This window comes from Brachyhypopomus gauderio, chromosome 14, assembly GCF_052324685.1.
Source record: "Brachyhypopomus gauderio isolate BG-103 chromosome 14, BGAUD_0.2, whole genome shotgun sequence".
Classification (NCBI taxonomy): Eukaryota; Metazoa; Chordata; class Actinopteri; order Gymnotiformes; family Hypopomidae; genus Brachyhypopomus; species Brachyhypopomus gauderio.
Genome location: NC_135224.1, coordinates 1,700,742 through 1,719,085, shown reverse-complemented (window position 1 = coordinate 1,719,085; position 18,344 = coordinate 1,700,742). Strand labels below are relative to the sequence as shown.

The following is an 18,344-nucleotide window of genomic DNA, read 5'->3' as shown; positions in this document are numbered from 1 at the left end:
TGGCTGCATGTACATAACAAAGGTTGGCCTAATGGGATGCAAATGTGCACAGCACTGTCCTGCGGCAGGCCTGGTAGTCAAAGCAGTGGTATGAAAATGCTGGTGGTTCTGGTTTAATAATTTTAATAACGTAAGTAATGGATTGTGCTGAAAAATGATAATGTTCATAAAAAATAGTAGGCTATGTCTATTCGGGGTTTTATAAGGCGTTCCCGATAAAGATCCACATGATCATGGAGGAAAGGACACGTCATGATGACATGTTTGTGACTCGGGTTTAGGTTCAAGTTAACCTGCCAGCGAGCAGGTTAGCTTCAGAGCATAAATTGCTATAGTAACTGACTCAGGTTCTCTCTAAGCTCGGTTAACTCTGAGTTTACTTACCCGGTTTCGTCACTTAACCCTCTTTCTGGAATACCCCTCAGGTTTGGAACCTAAAATAAGCAGATGAACTGACGTCATACACACGGTGAGTTTGCATATTTGAAATGTAAACGTGTGTTTTATAATGCAGTAAAACAGGTCTATTAACTGTTGGCAAATGTCTACCACTTAGTGGCCAAAACTAGCAAGTGCAAAGAATTTTTTGGACAAAGCAATGTTGTGATGTCACTGAGGTAAAACGAAAGTGATGTATAAGGTATTCAATGAACCAACAGTTCGAACTCCAACCATATCCAGGATATCTCAAAGGAGCTAAGACCACTGCAGCTGAACTGGAGGTCTAGCAAGATAGTAGTAGTGAAGACAGCAGAAAAGAGAAAGGATCTGGTAATGTGTCTGAGTGTTTGTCTATTTCACTGCTACGGTTGACTACTTTTGTTCAATTACCGTGGTTTATGTTATGCCATTGGTTTTTGTGAAACTTTATATGCCGTCAGTCATTTGTTAGATCTGTGTTCATTAGTTCATTACACTGACCATGTGACCACTCACTGAATGGGTGAAAAATGAGACTGATCAGTTAACTAAATTTGTTCAGTTCTGCCCAAAACATGTAGCACTTGTTTTCTCTCATTCCTAAAATGCGAACGTAAACTGTCGACGGTGTCGACGGGGGGGGGGGGGGGGGGGGGGGGGGGGGGGTTGTGAACGCATTTGGGCGTCTGCTACCTGTTTGTTGTTGCCATAGAAAATTCATATTTTTGCCATAAAATTTTATATAAAAATCATATATTGTTGCCATAAAAATTCATATTTTATTTCTTTATTTGATTTTGTAGTTTGATTTTTGTCTTCAGTTCTCTTGCAGTTCTGTCCTGTGTCTTTGTATTTTTATTTTAAATGTTTAACTTGCTGCCTGCCACTCTTGGCCAGGAATCCCTGGAAGAAGAGCCATTGTGGCTCAATGGGACTTTTTCCTGGTTAAACAAGGGTTAAATTAAAAAAAATAATAATAAAGGCAATCCCCGGCATCGTCTTGAGATCGCGGTGCGCGATTTCAAAATAAGAGCGGATAGCGCGATTGAAAAAAAAGATTCCTAAAAAAAAAACACTTTTCAAAACAGCTTGCGGGCCAGAAATAGATAGCCCGCGGGCCGCTATTTGAGTATCGAAATGGTGGAAATGAAAAATGTGCTACGTGCGAGATGTAAGTTAACTGAGGGCCACAAATCTGGTAGTGACTCTTGGACATTAGAAACCGTCTTAAAGAAGTTCAGATATAAATCATGAGGTTGATTAAGAAATACAGTGAAAAATGCCTGATAGTTTTTATTTTTCCATGTGGTGTGTGTGTGTGTGTGTGTGTGTGTGTGTGTGTGTGTGTGTGTGTGTGTGTGTGTGTTCGTGTATTCGTGTACGCATGATTGTGTGGGTGTCTGTGTGTGTGTGTGTGTGTCTCTGTCAGGCATGGCTTCCTCCAGCAGTGTCCTGTTTGAAGATCAACTCCAGTGCTCCATCTGTCTGGATGTGTTCACTGATCCAGTCTCTACTCCATGTGGACACAACTTCTGCATGGTCTGTCTCAGAACGTGCTGGGACAATAGTTCACTCTGCCAGTGTCCAGTTTGTAAAGAGAAATTCCATCAAAGGCCTGAGCTGCGTGTGAACACTTTCATCTCTGCACTGGCTGCTCAGTTCAAGAAGTCAGTTCAGATTGAACCCACTAGCAGCCCAACGACTGTCATATCTGAGGTTCTGTGTGACATCTGCTGTGGGTTGAGAGGTGTGGCTATAAAGTCTTGTCTGATCTGTAAGGCCTCTTACTGTGAGACTCACCTGGAACCTCATCACAGAGTTTCTTCTTTTAAGAGCCACCATCTGATGAACCCTGTGGAGAACCTGGCGAACTACATCTGCCAGAAACATGAGAAACCTCTGGAGCTATTCTGTAGAGATGACCAGACGTGTGTGTGTCAGTTCTGCACTGAGGGAGACCACAGAACTCACACCACTGTTCCCATAGAAACTGAGAGTGAACAGAGGAAGGTGACAGAGATGTAGAATTATTTGACTGTGAAATTAATGAATTATGATTTGAATGAGTTTGTTTTATTGTGCTTTGTCCATTTGCCATAGATTAAACTGAGAATGACAAATATGGAAGTTCAGCAGATGATCCAGAACCGACTGAAGAAGATTGAGGAAATCAGAGAGTCTGTGGAAGACAGTAAAGTGAGTGTGAACTTCATCACAGCAGTGGCCTACTGTTCATCTGGAGTATTAGTAATCCAGGCACCCTAAACATAAAATAAAATTCATGATGTTTATCTCCTGTTAGAAAAACACAGAGAAGGAGAAAGCAGACAGCATGGAGGTCTTCAGTTCTCTGCTGCGCTGCATTGAGAGAAGTCGGGCTGAGCTGCTTCAGGTGCTGGAGGAGAAGCAGAAAGCAGCAGAGAGGCAGGCAGAAGAGTTCATTAAAGACCTGGAGCAGGAGATCACTGAACTAAAGAGGAGAGACACTGAGCTGGACCATCTCTCCCACACTGAGGACCACATCCACCTCCTACAGGTCAGAGTCCCTCTGGTTCTCAATAACAGTGCAGCACATCACAGACAGCCCTCCCCATGCTGAGGGAGTTCTCCTCTCTTTTGTAGATGTACCCGTCCCGGAGTAGCCCTCCACACACCAGGGACTGGACCAACATCACCATTAACACTCATCTGAGTGTGGAGACTCTCAAGAGAGCCCTGACACAGCTTCAGGAATCACTTAATATGGAAATGGAGGAACTTGCTAAGATTGGTAACTATTTACTGATGAGTTAGATCTTGTCGGTTTGCTACGATATCAATTAATCAATCAAATTTTATTTATATAGTGCTTTTTACAACAGTTGTTGTCACAAAGCAGCTTTACAAGGGTCAGAGTCCTAGCCCCCAGTGAGCAAGCCAAGGGTGACAGTGGCAAGGAAAAACTCCCTAAGGGTATGAGGAAGAAACCTTGAGAGGAACCAAGACTCAGGGGGGAACCCATCCTCCTCTGGCAGACGCTGGTCACCATGACAACAACAACAATATAGACAGAAAGAATAAAAGGAAAAGGAAAAGATGTAATAATGTCCATCTTGGTGTAGGCATATCTGGTTAGGCAGGAGGTGGCCGGCCCAGGATAGATCGCTTGTCTCTCCTCATCTCAGTGTTCCTCGAGTAGGCGGGCAGCCATGTGGAGAAAATAAAACAGGGAAAATTAGCTCTGTATAAGGACATTATACAGGACAGATGAGATTATAAACATTTCTGGAGTGTGGCAGCAACTCCGGCATTAAGTTAAATTATTACAGCCTAACTAAAAAAGGCAGGACCAGAAGGTAACACAGGCTTGGGGGCATTCTGAGACATTGGCATCCATCCACTGCACTGTCAACAAACTTGAGTGACCACGAGCAGTGACAGGACGACAGCACCAGCGCCCCAGTCTACCATAAAACCCTTCGTCTATGAACCCCTGGATCTGTACCTTTATCTAAGGGGGATATTAATTATCAAACGCTAAACTAAATAAGTGGGTTTTTAACCTAGACTTAAAGATTGTGACTGTCAGAGTCCCAGACGCATTTTGGAAGGTTGTTCCAAAGCTGGGGGGCCTTATAAGAAAAGGCTCTTCCCCCTGCTGTTACCTTATTAATTGTTGGAACTAATAAAAGGCTAGCACCCTGTGATCTTAGTGGACGTGGGGGTTCATAGTAAGAAATAAGTTCCTGGAGGTATTCAGGAGCAAGCCCGTGCAGTACTTTATATGTTAATAATAGAATTTTAAAATCTGGGAGCCAATGCAGGGCTGATAGGACTGGTCTAATATGCTGAAATTTTCTAGTTCTGGTCAGAACTCTGGCTGTGGCATTTTGAACTATTTGAAGTTTATTTATATTCCTATTTGAGCATCCTGACAGCAGTGAGTTACAGTAGTCTAATCTGGAGTTAACAAAGGCGTGCCCCAATTTTTCTGCATCATCCTGTGATAATGCATTTCATAACTTGGCAATGTTGCAGAGATGTAGAAAAGCTATCCTAGTATTATCTATGTATTTATCAAATGATAGGCAGAGGTGGATAGGAACGCGTTACATTTACTCCGTTACATTTACTCAAGTAGCTTTTTGGACAAAAATGTACTTGTAAGAGTAGTTTTAATATGAAAGACTTCTACTTTTACTTGGGCAAATATGTGCTGAGAAAAAACGCGACTTTTACTCCGTCACAATCGTATTTGCGGTGCGCGCTACCGTTACTTTCGTTTTGTAAATAATTTGTCTTTTCAGTGAGAAGACTGACCAACGCCTCGTCACCTGAGTATGAGTGACCAATCAAATGATGCCGGTCAGTCACGTGATCACATACGCAAACTTTCTTCACCGTAGCAATAAAATATGGTGACAGAGAAAACCTACCGAGCATCCCTGACCTCACATACAGCCAATGTTTATAATACAAACATGTAAAAAGGAGTTATATAATGCACTTTATATAACATTAAGTCATTTGTGTCTGCCAAACATGTGAACATTTCAGCCTACAAGAACTCAACATCAAATTTGAGGAAACACGATGCGATAAGTTTGCCTTATGTATAATTTTGTGTAATGTTATATCTCTGAGGCATAACGTTTGTATGATGTAATTATTAAATGTAACGCAGTGCAATACTAAAAACCAGTTCACACTCTGAGTGTACACACTAGCAATATATGATGATTAAGTTTGCTATAAATTGATTCAATTTGTAGCTACACGTATTGGCTGACAGTCTCATCAGTCAGTGCCTTTGTGGAACACATTAAAGTTACACAGGCCTAATAATTAGGAACAAACAAAAATACATATTATTTATAATAAATCATTTTTATATATTATATTTATTTATAATACATTCTTTTTGTTATCATTAAGTCATTGTTTCCAGTAATTCAATTTCCCATGATGTAATTTATTGACACGAGACAGTACTCATGCATTTACTCACTACTTGAGTAGCTTTTAATCAAAGTACTTTTTTACTTTTACTCAAGTAAATTTTTGGATGCATACTTTTACTTGAGTAACATTTGGTTCAAGTAACAGTACTTTTACTTGAGTAAAATTGTTGAATACTCTACGCACCTCTGATGATAGGTCAGAGTCGAATATGACGCCTAGGTTTTTGGCTACTGTGCCAGGTGTAATGGGGTAGTGTGACGGGTAGGATGAGCGAAAATAAATGGAAGCGATCACGCCAAGTCTCAGGGAAATAGGATGGTTTAATATGTAAAGTGCGCAAACCAAAACCTGTGAACTGATCCGAATTAAGGATATAATAACCAGCAGTCAACTGGTACAAAGACAAGACATATATAGACAAACAAACGACCCTCAGGTGAGACGGATCGCGGGCTCTGCCCACCTGAGGGACGAACACAACACCACACCCACAGGACCAGCTGCTGCTGTAGACGGGGGCGACCAGTAGGGGGCCGCCGTACCGTGACAGGTAGTCTGCGAGATTAAGCATTAGATCTGGAATTTTCTGTCTTGCGGCCTTAGGGCCCAGGAGGAGAACTTCTGTTTTGTCCTCATTAAGTTGGAGGAAGTTTAGAGAAATCCAGCGTTTAATATCTATTACACAGGCCTCAATTTTTCCTAAACTGTGCCCAATGGTAGCATATATAATGTAAATAATAGTGGTCCTAAAATGGAGCCTTGTGGGACCCCATATTTTACTTTTGTACATTTGGATGGAATATTATCGAGCTCTACAAACTGATAGCAATTAGTTAAGTAAGAGTAAAACCATGAAAGGGCTATGCCTGAGACTCCAACCCAGCGTTCTAACCGCTTTAGCAAGAACCTATGATCAATTCTGTCGAAAGCTGCACTAAGATCACGAAGCACTAACAGAGATACATAGCCTTGATCTGAGGCAAGGAGATCATTTGTTACTTTGACTAATGCTGATTCAGTACTGTGATGGGGCCTAAATCCAGATTGGAACTTTTCAAAAATGTGATTCCTATGCAGTTGGTTAGACTATCTAACTCAGGGGTGGGCAATTAATTTTTACAAGGGGCCACATGAGAAACCTGAATTGTGTCAGAGGGCCACACAAACGAAAATGACATCATCGCGGTGGCTCCGCCCACCTCGCGCGAACTTCCACGAATGGCGGAGGCATTTATACTTGCCGCATCACATTCTGTGCAGTGTTGTCTGAAACGATATGTGTTAGTGTAAAGAAACACCCCTCAAAAACAGGGGAAGGAACATTTACCTGACCAATTTTAATGTTGCTTTTTGTTTCAGATTTGAAAAGTGCTAGAATTTAGGCTAAATACTTGAAAATGCTAGAAATTGTAACTACTTCATTTTACAACAAATATCTGTCTGACTGAACAGTTTTCTTGTATTACGTTAACAAATACGAGCCTCTTGTAATTCCAGGACGAGACATGAGAGAAAGCGAAGACGTTAAGATTGGGCGTTTTGAAAATAAACCACCATTAAATAATGTGATTAAAAGCGAATTATTTCGAGTATATGTATAAATATTTAACTTAATTAAGTTTAACGTGCTGGGAAATATTGAAATGGACCTTGAAAGTGACATACACGTGCTTTAATTCCACCTTGTAAAGATGTATAAACCCTGCAAACATGACTTTGTTCATCGACAGCGCGCGAGGCCCTCGCACATGGGCGGAGTCACCGCGATTACGTCATTTTCGCCGCGCGGACCCTTGCGCCGCGTCAAGTATAAACCAGGCTTAAACCTACCTTTAAATCACTTCTACGGCACTTTGAAGGTCCATTTCAATAATTCCCAGCTGACTCTGGTTCTCTCTAAACTCGGTTTCTGGAACGGAAAACCCTGAGTTTTCGTTAACTCTGAGTTTACTTACACAGTTTCTTCACTGAATCCGCTTTCTGGAATTACCCCCCTGTTCAGTCAGCTATTTCTTGTGAATCGAAATACAGTCACAATTTCAAGCATTTTCAAGTACTTTAGCCTAAATTCCAGCACATTTCAAACCTGAAACACAATGCAACATTAAAATTCGTCACGTAAATGTTCCGCCATTCGCGGAGGTTCACGCGCTACATTCATTCGCGAAAGTTAACTTGTCGCTGATCACCTACCTAACCCTACTGTTTCTCGCACAGCTCACACAAGCGCATGTACGTCCATACGGAATTAACACAAACGTAGCGATTTCAAAATAAAAGCATCACAGTTGTATTGCACGCACGACATAGATATTTGTTTCATTTATGATTGGCCTCTCGCGGGCCGGACAGGGACGCACAATGGGCCGGATGTGGCCCGCGGGCTGTAGTTTGCCCAGGTCTGATCTAACTCCTCTGGATCGGATAGCAAGTGGGCTAAAGCATTTAAGTCAGGGAGGGTGTCAATAAACTGTGTTGCTGTTGATGAATTTATCAAGCACTTTATACACTGCCGAGGAGACGAGCGGGTATTTATGTTAAGATGAAGCTCGAATTGGACTAAATAGTGATCAAAGATTGCTGTGGTTTGCGGGAGTATACTTATATTATCAACGTCGATACCCAGCGTTAGGATTAAATCTAGGGTATGATTTCGATAATGTGTAGGTCCTACTACCTTTTGTAATATGCAGACAGAGTTCAATATAGAAGTAAAAGCCCTTGTCAGTGGATCCTCCGCATTATGTATGTTAAAGTCTACCATTATTATTTTGTCACTACATACTGCTAAATTTGCTGGAAAATTGGTAAAATCATTTAAGAAGTCTGAGTAAGGCCCTGGTGGTCTGTATACATTTGTCAGGGAAAATGCGCTTTTATTTTCAGATGGACTAATTACATTAATGGACAGCATCTCAAATGAATTAGATATCTAAGTATTTCTGATGAATTTCTAAACAATTTCGATAGATTATACATATTCCTCCACCTCTGCCTGACAATCTAGGTCTATGTATATAGCTATATCCCACAAGAGTGGCTTCATTTAGTGTTAAATAATCACCAGGTTGAATCCACGTTTCTGTTAGACATAGAATATAAATTTTCTGGTCGGTTATATGTTCATTCACAAAAAATGCTTTAGAGTTGAATGATCGAATATTGATTAATCCAATTTTCAGATCGGTCATATAGGTAGTAATAATTGGATGTGAGGTTTGAATATTAGTTAAAAACTTTTACTAATTATTATATGCGGTATTTTTTAAACACCTGTATACCACGTATTTTAGACACACCTTTTCTTCCATCCAAGCAAGCTTGTTCAGTGTGTTGCCAGTGGTACTGCCACCTGCTGGTTTAGCATGGTACCTACAAGTGTCTCACCACCATTCTCCCTCTCTCTCTGTATCTTTGCTTATTCGAGTACTTACATCCTGCCCCGCTTCCTGGCCTCCCTGAAGTTTTCCTCCTGCTATTATTTTCCTATACAGTTTGGGCGGCATGGTGGTGTGGTGGTTAGCACTGTCGCCTCACAGCAAGGCGGTCTGGGTTCGATTCTCGGTCTGGGCTGCTCTGTGTGGAGTTTGCATGTTCTCCCTGTGCCTGCGTGGGTTTCCTCCGGGTACTCCGGTTTCCTTCCACAGTCCAAAGACATGCGTGTTAGGTTGATTAATCACTCTAAATTGCCCGTAGGTGTGAGTGCGTGCGTGTGTGTTGGCCATGCGGTGGACTGGCGACCTGCCCATGGTGTACCCTGCCTTCGCCCGGAGATGCTGAGATTGGCTCCAGCCCCCCCGTGACCCCGACTAGCGGGATTAAGCGGTTCAGATAATGGATGGATGGATGGACAGTTTGGTTTTGTTTTGGGAAGGATTTTTTATCTAGATCCAGCTCCACCCCCTGAACTTTTGATTCTGCAGCGACGGGTACTTGCATTTGCCAGCCAGCCAGTTACTTCCCCTGGTGTTTTTTGTTGTTTATTGGTTTTTTGTGTTTACATTTGGTATTTTCTCCGTCTGTTTCCATGGTTGAGTTTTGTTTTCCACGTTGAGTTTTCCACGTTTTTTCTGTTTGTTTTCTTCCCACCGTCTGCCATTGTGTTTCTCCTGTCAGTCTCGCATGTCTGCAAGTTTTATTATTTTGTTCATTTTGTTCAAGCCGGCACTTGGGTTCCCTCCTGTCTCTACAAACCCCGCTGTGGTTTCGACTTCTGATTCCTACCGTATTACAGACGTATTCTGATCTGAACAGGATGACAGACCATCATGGTCCATCAGGATTTGGTACCCAGTACCGACCCTGTGAAAGGGAGGCCAAGCAGGACATGGGCCTGATAGTGGACTAGATACAGGATGCAACCTGTAGTGGACCGGATACAACAATTTCTGGTCAATTAAACACTGTATTTGCAATTTGGTCACTACTTCCTCTCACATGTTGTCACTGTGCTCTACCTATACATAGCTGATTGTGTTGGTTCCAGACCAATTTGGGATTCCCAATTTGCTAGCAAATGCTAGCGTAGCATTTTCTAGCAGTTCTGCATTTTTTTTAGCCCACCTCCACCCCTGCATCTTTGGAGGACAACTTTGTTTTTATGTACAGATCAGATGATAACAATTCTGTATAATATAATGCAACAGTGATAACAATAATGGGGGTTAAACAATAAATCTGCGTTTAAACAGAGTTCTCTTCAGCAATTTTGAAATTTGCTAAGCTAATTCAATTTTTTGAAGTACTGTATACACTATCCTGTATTTGTACATTGCCTTGTATTCAGGTGCTGGCAGGGTTAGACGGCCAGATGGGGTGGTGTTGGAGGAATGTTCTGGGTGGTGTTGGAGGAATGTTCTGGGTGGTGGTGTAGGAATGTTCTGGGTGGTGTTGGAGGAATGTTCTGGGTGGTGGTGTAGGAATGTTCTGGATGGTGTTGGAGGAATGTACTGGGTGGTGGTGTAGGAATGTTCTGGGTGGTGTTGGAGGAATGTTCTGGGTGGTGGTGTAGGAATGTTCTGGATGGTGTTGGAGGAATGTTCTGGGTGGTGCTGGAATGTTCTGGGTGGTGTTGGAGGAATGTTCTGGGTGGTGTTGGAGGAATGTTCTGGGTGGTGGTGTAGGAATGTTCTGGGTGGTGGTGTAGGAATGTTCTGGATGGTGTTGGAATGTTCTGGGTGGTGTTCGAGAAATGTTCTGGGTGGTGTTGGAAGAATGTTCTGTGTTGTGTTGGAGGAATGTTCTGGGTGGTGTTGTAGGAATGTTCTGGGTGGTGTTAGGCTTCAGGAGGGAAAGCAACATGCAGTGCAGGTGATCTATATGCCAAATGAGTTACAGTTCAGCAGAAATCATCAGTATCCAGTATGTTTTAGACTTTGTCATTCAGCAATGTTTTTCACTAGAATTCAACAATATTTTCCATCTCAGAGCCAAAATCTGGCTTCAACATACAGTATATCTTTAAGTAATCTTTCATTAAATCCAGTGTTTTGATGACACACAGCAAAGGAAAAACTTTGCTAATCACAGAAATAATAATGGATAATATTATAATAAATAAAATAATAAATGGATAATAATACAATGAGGCATGATCTGTAATCTAACAGTGGTTCATTGTAGTTTATTCATATCTGGAATTCTATGTAATAAAATGTAACAGCAAATAATGTTATTTTCCTAACAGAGCTGAAGAGAATTCAACAGTGTGCAGGTGTGTGGACTCTCACTGATCACATGACTAAATATATACAGCGTGTCTTCACTCTTACACACTGTAAACTGTTCAAATGGGCTTAAACTGTGTCTCTTTCTCCCAGTGGATGTGACTCTGGACCCTGATACAGCTCATCCTGATCTCATTCTGTCTGCTGATGGGAAACAAGTGAGATATGGAGACACACAACAGAATCTCCCTGACAACCCAGCGAGATTTGAATGTAGTCCCTGTGTGTTGGGAAAGGAGGGTTTCTCCTCAGGGAGATTTTACTATGAGGTGCAGGTCAAAGGGAAAGTTAAGTGGGCCTTGGGCCTGGCTGGAGAAACCAGTCCTAGAAAGGGAATGATTATTTGCAGCCCTGAGGAGGGATACTGGAGTATTTGTAAGAAGAAGAACAATGAATATGAAGCTCTGGACTCTCCCTCCGAGTCCCTCTCCTTGAAACAGACTCCCAGTAAGGTTGGAGTGTTTGTGGATTATGAGGAGGGTCTGGTCTCTTTCTATGATGTTGAGGCCCGGGCTCATATCTACTCTTTCACTGGTCAGTCTTTCACTGGGAGACTCTACCCGTACCTGAGCCCCTGTGCCAGTGTAGGTAAAACCTCAGCCCCACTGTGCATCATCACTGTGGAACCTTAGCAGAGAGATTTTAACCATGATGTCCAGTTTTATCCATATAATAATTTTAACAGTACTTTGTAGTATTTGAAATGATTGTGTTGGAATGTGTTGCTCAAAAGCAAAGATAAAGCAGAATACAAATAATTTTTTTCTAATTAACATTTGTTATGGCACAACAAAAATTTTACACCATAAAATGATCATCCCAGTCTGGCCCAACTCTGGCCCCCAGTCGGAGTAAATTGTGGACGCACACATACAATACAACTACAGAGACAACGAGAAACACTGACAACGTGATGATTTAAATACAGTCACGTTAAACAAAACATGGGAAACATGGTATAACAAGAGACAAGTGACACAGGCCAACGCAGGGTAAGCTAAGAAGGGGGTGTGGCAACACAACGACACCAATAACAACAGACACGCACACACAACAGACTGTACCAAGAGCACATACATGGGGGGTGAAGGGGTGTGCCATGCTGTTAAAGGGAGCCACCAGATACAGGTGATGACAATCTTTAGATTGTCAATCTTGTCAATCTTTTTTGAGTGACGACAATCTTTAGATGTTTTTTTTAATCTAAAAACATTTTAATAAAGTTGAATTGCCAGCTTGCAGCGGTCAAAAAAGTGGTCAGCACACTTTGTTACATTATGTGCTGGCTACCATGGGCGACACAGGCTGTGGGCAGGAAAGCAGCTCACTGGGTTTTGGGAAATTGAGAATCTTTTTTTAGAAATGGCATTAGCAGGATGGGGACTTTGGTAAAGAAAACTTTGTTAGGAACTCTGCCTGAGTGTCTTAGTGTTGACCAAATAATGTCATAAATACTTATCTGAGTGGAGAGTGAGTTATTGTTGGGTAAATTGTCTTTTTTTAGAACTGCATATATATGTTCCTAATTGGTGTTGTTTCAGTTCATGTAGTTCATGGAAACTTTGCCTTTTATTGTATCAGTTTTCAATAAGTAAGAAGAATACTTGGACATGTTTTGGCATTTATTATCATTTGGGTATATTTGGAATATTCGGCTCCATGATAATTAAAGTCTTTTCCTTGAAATTGTGTGTGTTTATTTCAGTTATGATTCGGCAGTCTTTTCAAACCTACTGTTGTAATTGGCATACATGACATAATCTTTCTTTGAGTCAGTAATCACCTTGTGTCACCTTGAGGACCCCGGCCCCTCCCTTTTGGGCGTGTGTATACGTTGTCCACGTGCTTTGTCTGCGTCAGTGGATATCCGTGGTTATGGTTATGTCATGTGATTAATAAGTCTCACCTGTGACTTGTCTCGTAATCACGTGGGGCTAATGTGGTTTGTCTATTTAATGTGCGCTCGCGCAGTGTCCTGTGCTCGTCGTTGTCTAGAGTCTACACGTTTCAGTGTGAATGTTAAGTGTTTCTCGTGCGCTATTGCGCAATCTCTGTGTGGAAATAAAAGTGACGTCAGTCATACGGAGGATTCCGTGTCTCATCCTTCGCCACGACCCCATCGTCACACCTTGACTGTTTTGATGAAGAAAACCTTGGCAACTTCATTAGTGAATATCTATTGCTTGCACAGCCAAGCTCTTAACGAAATAGGAATCCCTTACGGCTACGTGGAGAAAACGCAATTGAGTTTCTAGACCATCTGAACTGGGGGGCCAGACTGGGACCAGTAGTTTTTTTTTGTTGCATTGATCATATCTTATGGTGCTGGCATTTAAGAAACATTCAATAATAATCAACTACAGTTTGTTGTCTGTTATAAAAAGATTAATAAAACATCACCATTCAGTGCTTTTAATTTTGTGTTATTTGCTTTACAATATATTCAACTATAAATTATAATAATCAATCAATTGTCAATATTAATATTCTTGCAAACTTGGGCAATCCAGCTGCTGAGTCACTGGCTTTGAGTGTTTGGGCAGGACTGAAGTGTCTGTGTGCACAGCCTCATGCAGACTCTGAATTTTTTTGAATATTCAAGCCAAGGGCGGATATTGTGCCTGTTCACCATAACTGAATTATCTGGCTCTAACTGACTTTCTGCATAAGAAGTGCGGTATATCATGTTTTTTCTTCATTATTGGAAATAACTATAGAGCAAAAAAGCATCACACTACATTGGGATTTCTGCGTTAGCCATATAGTTAGTTTCCTAGCTAGTTAGTTTACATCAGGGTTGCCAACTCTCACGCATTGAGCGTGAGACACACGCATTTGACCGTCTTCACACGCTCTCACACCACACATCCGATTTCTCACGCCGGAAAAAAAATCTAGTTTATTTATCTCTGATCTACATCTATGATTCAATGAGTTACTAGTTCGCTCTGGCTATAATACTCCATTTTACATCCCGCCCGGTAACAATTTACGTTACCCCCCCGGTCAACAATTTACACTTGCCACCCCCTCCAGGATCAAATCTCACTCCAAGCGATCTTGAAAAGTTGGCAACACTGTTACATGCAGCTATAAAGTCGTCATATGCAGCACTTCCTCAACATCACTAGTCTAGATGACTACGTGTCGCCAGCTCCTCACCGAGGAAAGGAGCTATTGTCCGTCCTACATGATGTAACTCTTTAAAAGAGTAGCTACAGGGGTCTGAATACTCGCAAAATATAGCGACAAAGGCACTAATGTTCTGGCAAAACCCAGACATTTTGTCAGGCCAGTGAAGAAACAACACTTGTACACAGGAAAGTGAAAAAAGAGAAAATGACATACTTGATTGCAACCACACGGTAAAAACAAAGGAGTTGCCTTGATGTTGTATTGCCTCGATGTTGTATTGCCTCGATGTTGTATTGCCTCGATGTTGTATTGCCTCGACTTTGCTCCCTTTGTATCCCCTTTTTATCCTCATCCAAAAAGTGAAAGTGACCAACCTATTGGATTTACCATCGTCTTTAATAGGACCTTCCATAGGCCTTAAAGCTTCATTAGGGTTTATCCTTAAGCTTTATTGTACTGTACTATCCCCATGGGCTGACTGAGCGTTGTGGGTTTGGCCAGGATCACTACACAGCGCCTGAGGTAAAAAACCGTCTGATTTTGTATGAAGCTGCGACACTACGTCAAGGATAATGAGTACTGGCTCTCTACTCTCTAGTAGCCCCAAGAGCTAGTATACGCTCGAGCGACTATAGGGTGGAGATACTATACTGGATATGGGGATATACTATAATAGATAATAGATTGCCAGTGTTGCTAGTTTCTAGTGATGTGTTCATAGGAGAGATATTTCACAGGCCAGAGTTGTGGGGGAGTCCTGCAGTGTGTACTCTCTAGTGTTCAGTGTGTACTCTAGTGTTCAGTGTGTACTCTCTAGTGTTCAGTGTGTACTCTAGTGTTCAGTGTGTACTCTCTAGTGTTCAGTGTGTACTCTAGTGTTCAGTGTGTACTCTCTAGTGTTCAGTGTGTACTCTAGTGTTCAGTGTGTACTGTCTAGTGTTCAGTGTGTACTCTAGTGTTCAGTGTGTACTCTCTAGTGTTCAGTGTGTACTGTCTAGTGTTCAGTGTGTACTGTCTAGTGTTCAGTGTGTTCAGTGTGTACTCTAGTGTTCAATGTCTACTCTCTAGTGTTCAGTGTGTACTCTAGTGTTCAGTGTGTACTCTCTAGTGTTCAGTGTGTACTCTAGTGTTCACTGTGTACTGTCTAGTGTTCAGTGTGTACTCTAGTGTTCAGTGTTCTGGGCTCTGATGTTCTTCAGTCATATATCAATCACAGGTCCCCTTATTTCTGCAGTTGAGCTTTAGATCTTGTGTGTTGTTTCAGATGAATGAAATGTGGTTTTAGATGTAACTATTTGAGCTGTGATACAAGGGTGCAGATTTGCTCTGGACATTGGTGTGCACCTATGAATAAACTATGAAAGTAACTTTATATTTTCATAAGAAATCTGTTTGATTATTATATTAACATATTATAAGTTAGTTAGCCACCTAGCTGTTGAAATGTTTGTCCTTCTTATGTAAGCTAGTTAGCTAGCTATATTAGCTAGGTAGCTTAATTATCCAGCCAACTGACAGCAGCCAAATTTGATTGATCTGTATTTGTAAACAAGGTAGAATATGCTGCTTCATTAATTTAGGATTATTATCAGCGTAAACGTAATATAGTAGACGAGAAATCTGTCAGAACACTCAGACTTGTTGTTCACTCCCTTAACCGTGTCTGCTCCTCAGTTAGAACCTCTCTCTGTCTCATTCTCTCTGTCTCTCAGCGTAAACATAATATAGTAGACGAGAAATCTGACATCGTTCATTAGTAAAGGTTCAGATCATACAGGTGTAAGGGAGTTTGTGACATTGTTCACTAGTAAAGGTTCAGATCATATAGGTGTAAGGGAGTTTGTGACATCGTTCACTAGTAAAGGTTCAGATCATACAGGTGTATGGGAGTTTGTGACATCGTTCACTAGTAAAGGTTCAGATCAAACAGGTGTAAGGGAGTTTGTGACATCGTTCACTAGTAAAGGTTCAGATCATATAGGTGTAAGGGAGTTTGTGACATCGTTCACTAGTAAAGGTTCAGATCATACAGGTGTATGGGAGTTTGTGACATCGTTCACTAGTAAAGGTTCAGATCAAACAGGTGTAAGGGAGTTTGTGACATCGTTCACTAGTAAAGGTTCAGATCATACAGGTGTAAGGGAGTTTGTGACATCGTTCACTAGTAAAGGTTCAGATCATACAGGTGTAAGGGAGTTTGTGACATCGCTCACTAGTAAAGGTTCAGATCATACAGGTGTAAGGGAGTTTGTGACATCGTTCACTAGTAAAAGTTCAGATCATACAGGTGTAAGGGAGTTTGTGACATCGTTCACTAGTAAAAGTTCAGATCATACAGGTGTAAGGGAGTTTGTGACATCGTTCACTAGTAAAAGTTCAGATCATACAGGTGTAAGGGAGTTTGTGACATCGTTCACTAGTAAAAGTTCAGATCATACAGGTGTAAGGGAGTTTGTGACATCGTTCACTAGTAAAAGTTCAGATCATACAGGTGTAAGGGAGTTTGTGACATCGTTCACTAGTAAAAGTTCAGATCATACAGGTGTAAGGGAGTTTGTGACATCGTTCACTAGTAAAGGTTCAGATCATACAGGTGTAAGGGAGTTTGTGACATCGTTCACTAGTAAAGGTTCAGATCATACAGGTGTAAGGGAGTTTGTGACATCGTTCACTAGTAAAGGTTCAGATCATACAGGTGTATGGGAGTTTGTGACATCGTTCACTAGTAAAGGTTCAGATCATACAGGTGTATGGGAGTTTGTGGTTTACTGTCTGTGTCAGAACACTCAGACTTGTTGTTCACTCCCTTAACCGTGTCTGCTCCTCAGTTAGAACCTCTCTCTGTCTCATTCTCTCTGTCTCACTCTCTGTCTTCCTCTCTCTGTCTCACTCTGTCTCCCTGTCTCTCCCTGTACTTTTCCATTACCCCTACATCCTACTGTGCCTCCTCTCCTGATAAGGACAACACCAATCATACACGTTTTGTCATGCCATTTCAATCATGCCATCTCTCACCTCCTGCACACATCACTCTCACACCTGGACACTGGGAGGGGGAATTATGGTAGAATGCTGTTTGTTGACTACAGCTCACCATTTAACACAATTATCCCCTCCAAACTCACAGTGAAGTTGGAGGATCTGGGACTTCACCCATCTCTGTGCCACTGGATCTCCAACTTCCTCACAGACAGACCACAAACAGTACGGGTGGGAAAACATGTCTCACCCTCACTCACCCTCAACACTGGAGCCCTCCAGGGCTGTGTTCTGAGCCCCCCAGGGCTGTGTTCTGAGCCCTCCAGGGCTGTGTTCTGAGCCCCCAGGGCTGTGTTCTGAGCCCCCAGGGCTGTGTTCTGAGCCCCCCAGGGCTGTGTTCTGAGGCCCCTGCTGTACTCATTGTACACACATGACTGTGTGGCCACTACCAGCTCCAACACCATCATCAAATTTGCTGACGACACCGTCGTGATGGGTTTGATCACCGGTGACGATGAAACAACCTACCTGGAGGAAATGAAACACCTGGAGAACTGGTGCCTGAGAAATAACCTCCTCCTCAACATCAACAAAACAAAGGAGCTGATAGTGGACTACAGGAAGAAGCAGGTGAGGACCTACCATCCCGTGGCCATCAACGGGACCATGGTGGAAAGAGTGGACAGTTTTAAGTACCTTGGAGTTCACATCTCGCAGGACTTGTCATGGACATGTCATGTCAATGTCGTGGCAAAGAAGGCTCGTCAACGTCTCTTCCATCTGAGACGCTTAAGGGACTTCAGACTGCCCTCCAAGGTAGTGAAAAACTTTTACACCTGCACCAAAGAAAGCATCCTGACTGGGAACATCACAGCCTGGCTTGGTAACAGCACCCAGCAGGACAGAAGAACTCTACAGAGGGTGGTACGTTCAGCTGAACGCATCATCCCAGCAGAGCTGCCTGACCTGCAGAACATTTACACCAACCGATGCTGGACCAAGGCCAGGAAGATTGTGATGGACCCAAGCCCAACAATGGACTCTTCTCTCTGTTGCCGTCAGGAAGACGCTATCACACTCTGAGGACAAACACAGAGAGAATGAGGAGGAGCCTTTTCCCGCAGGCCATCCGTGCCCTGAACT

At 42.2% G+C, this 18,344-nt stretch overlaps 1 protein-coding gene across 1 annotated transcript; it reads left to right on the top strand.

The window, feature by feature from the left end:
* The first annotated feature begins 645 nt into the window (after positions 1-645).
* On the top strand, positions 646-12,773 carry LOC143474946 (E3 ubiquitin-protein ligase TRIM39-like). Its single transcript, XM_076972632.1, has 7 exons — positions 646-771; positions 1,850-2,430; positions 2,521-2,616; positions 2,723-2,956; positions 3,043-3,190; positions 11,048-11,074; positions 11,181-12,773. Exons 2-7 carry the CDS (start codon positions 1,852-1,854, stop codon positions 11,717-11,719), a joined length of 1,623 nt encoding a protein of 540 aa, XP_076828747.1. The 5' UTR covers positions 646-771; positions 1,850-1,851; the 3' UTR covers positions 11,720-12,773.
* The last annotated feature ends 5,571 nt before the right edge of the window (positions 12,774-18,344 follow it).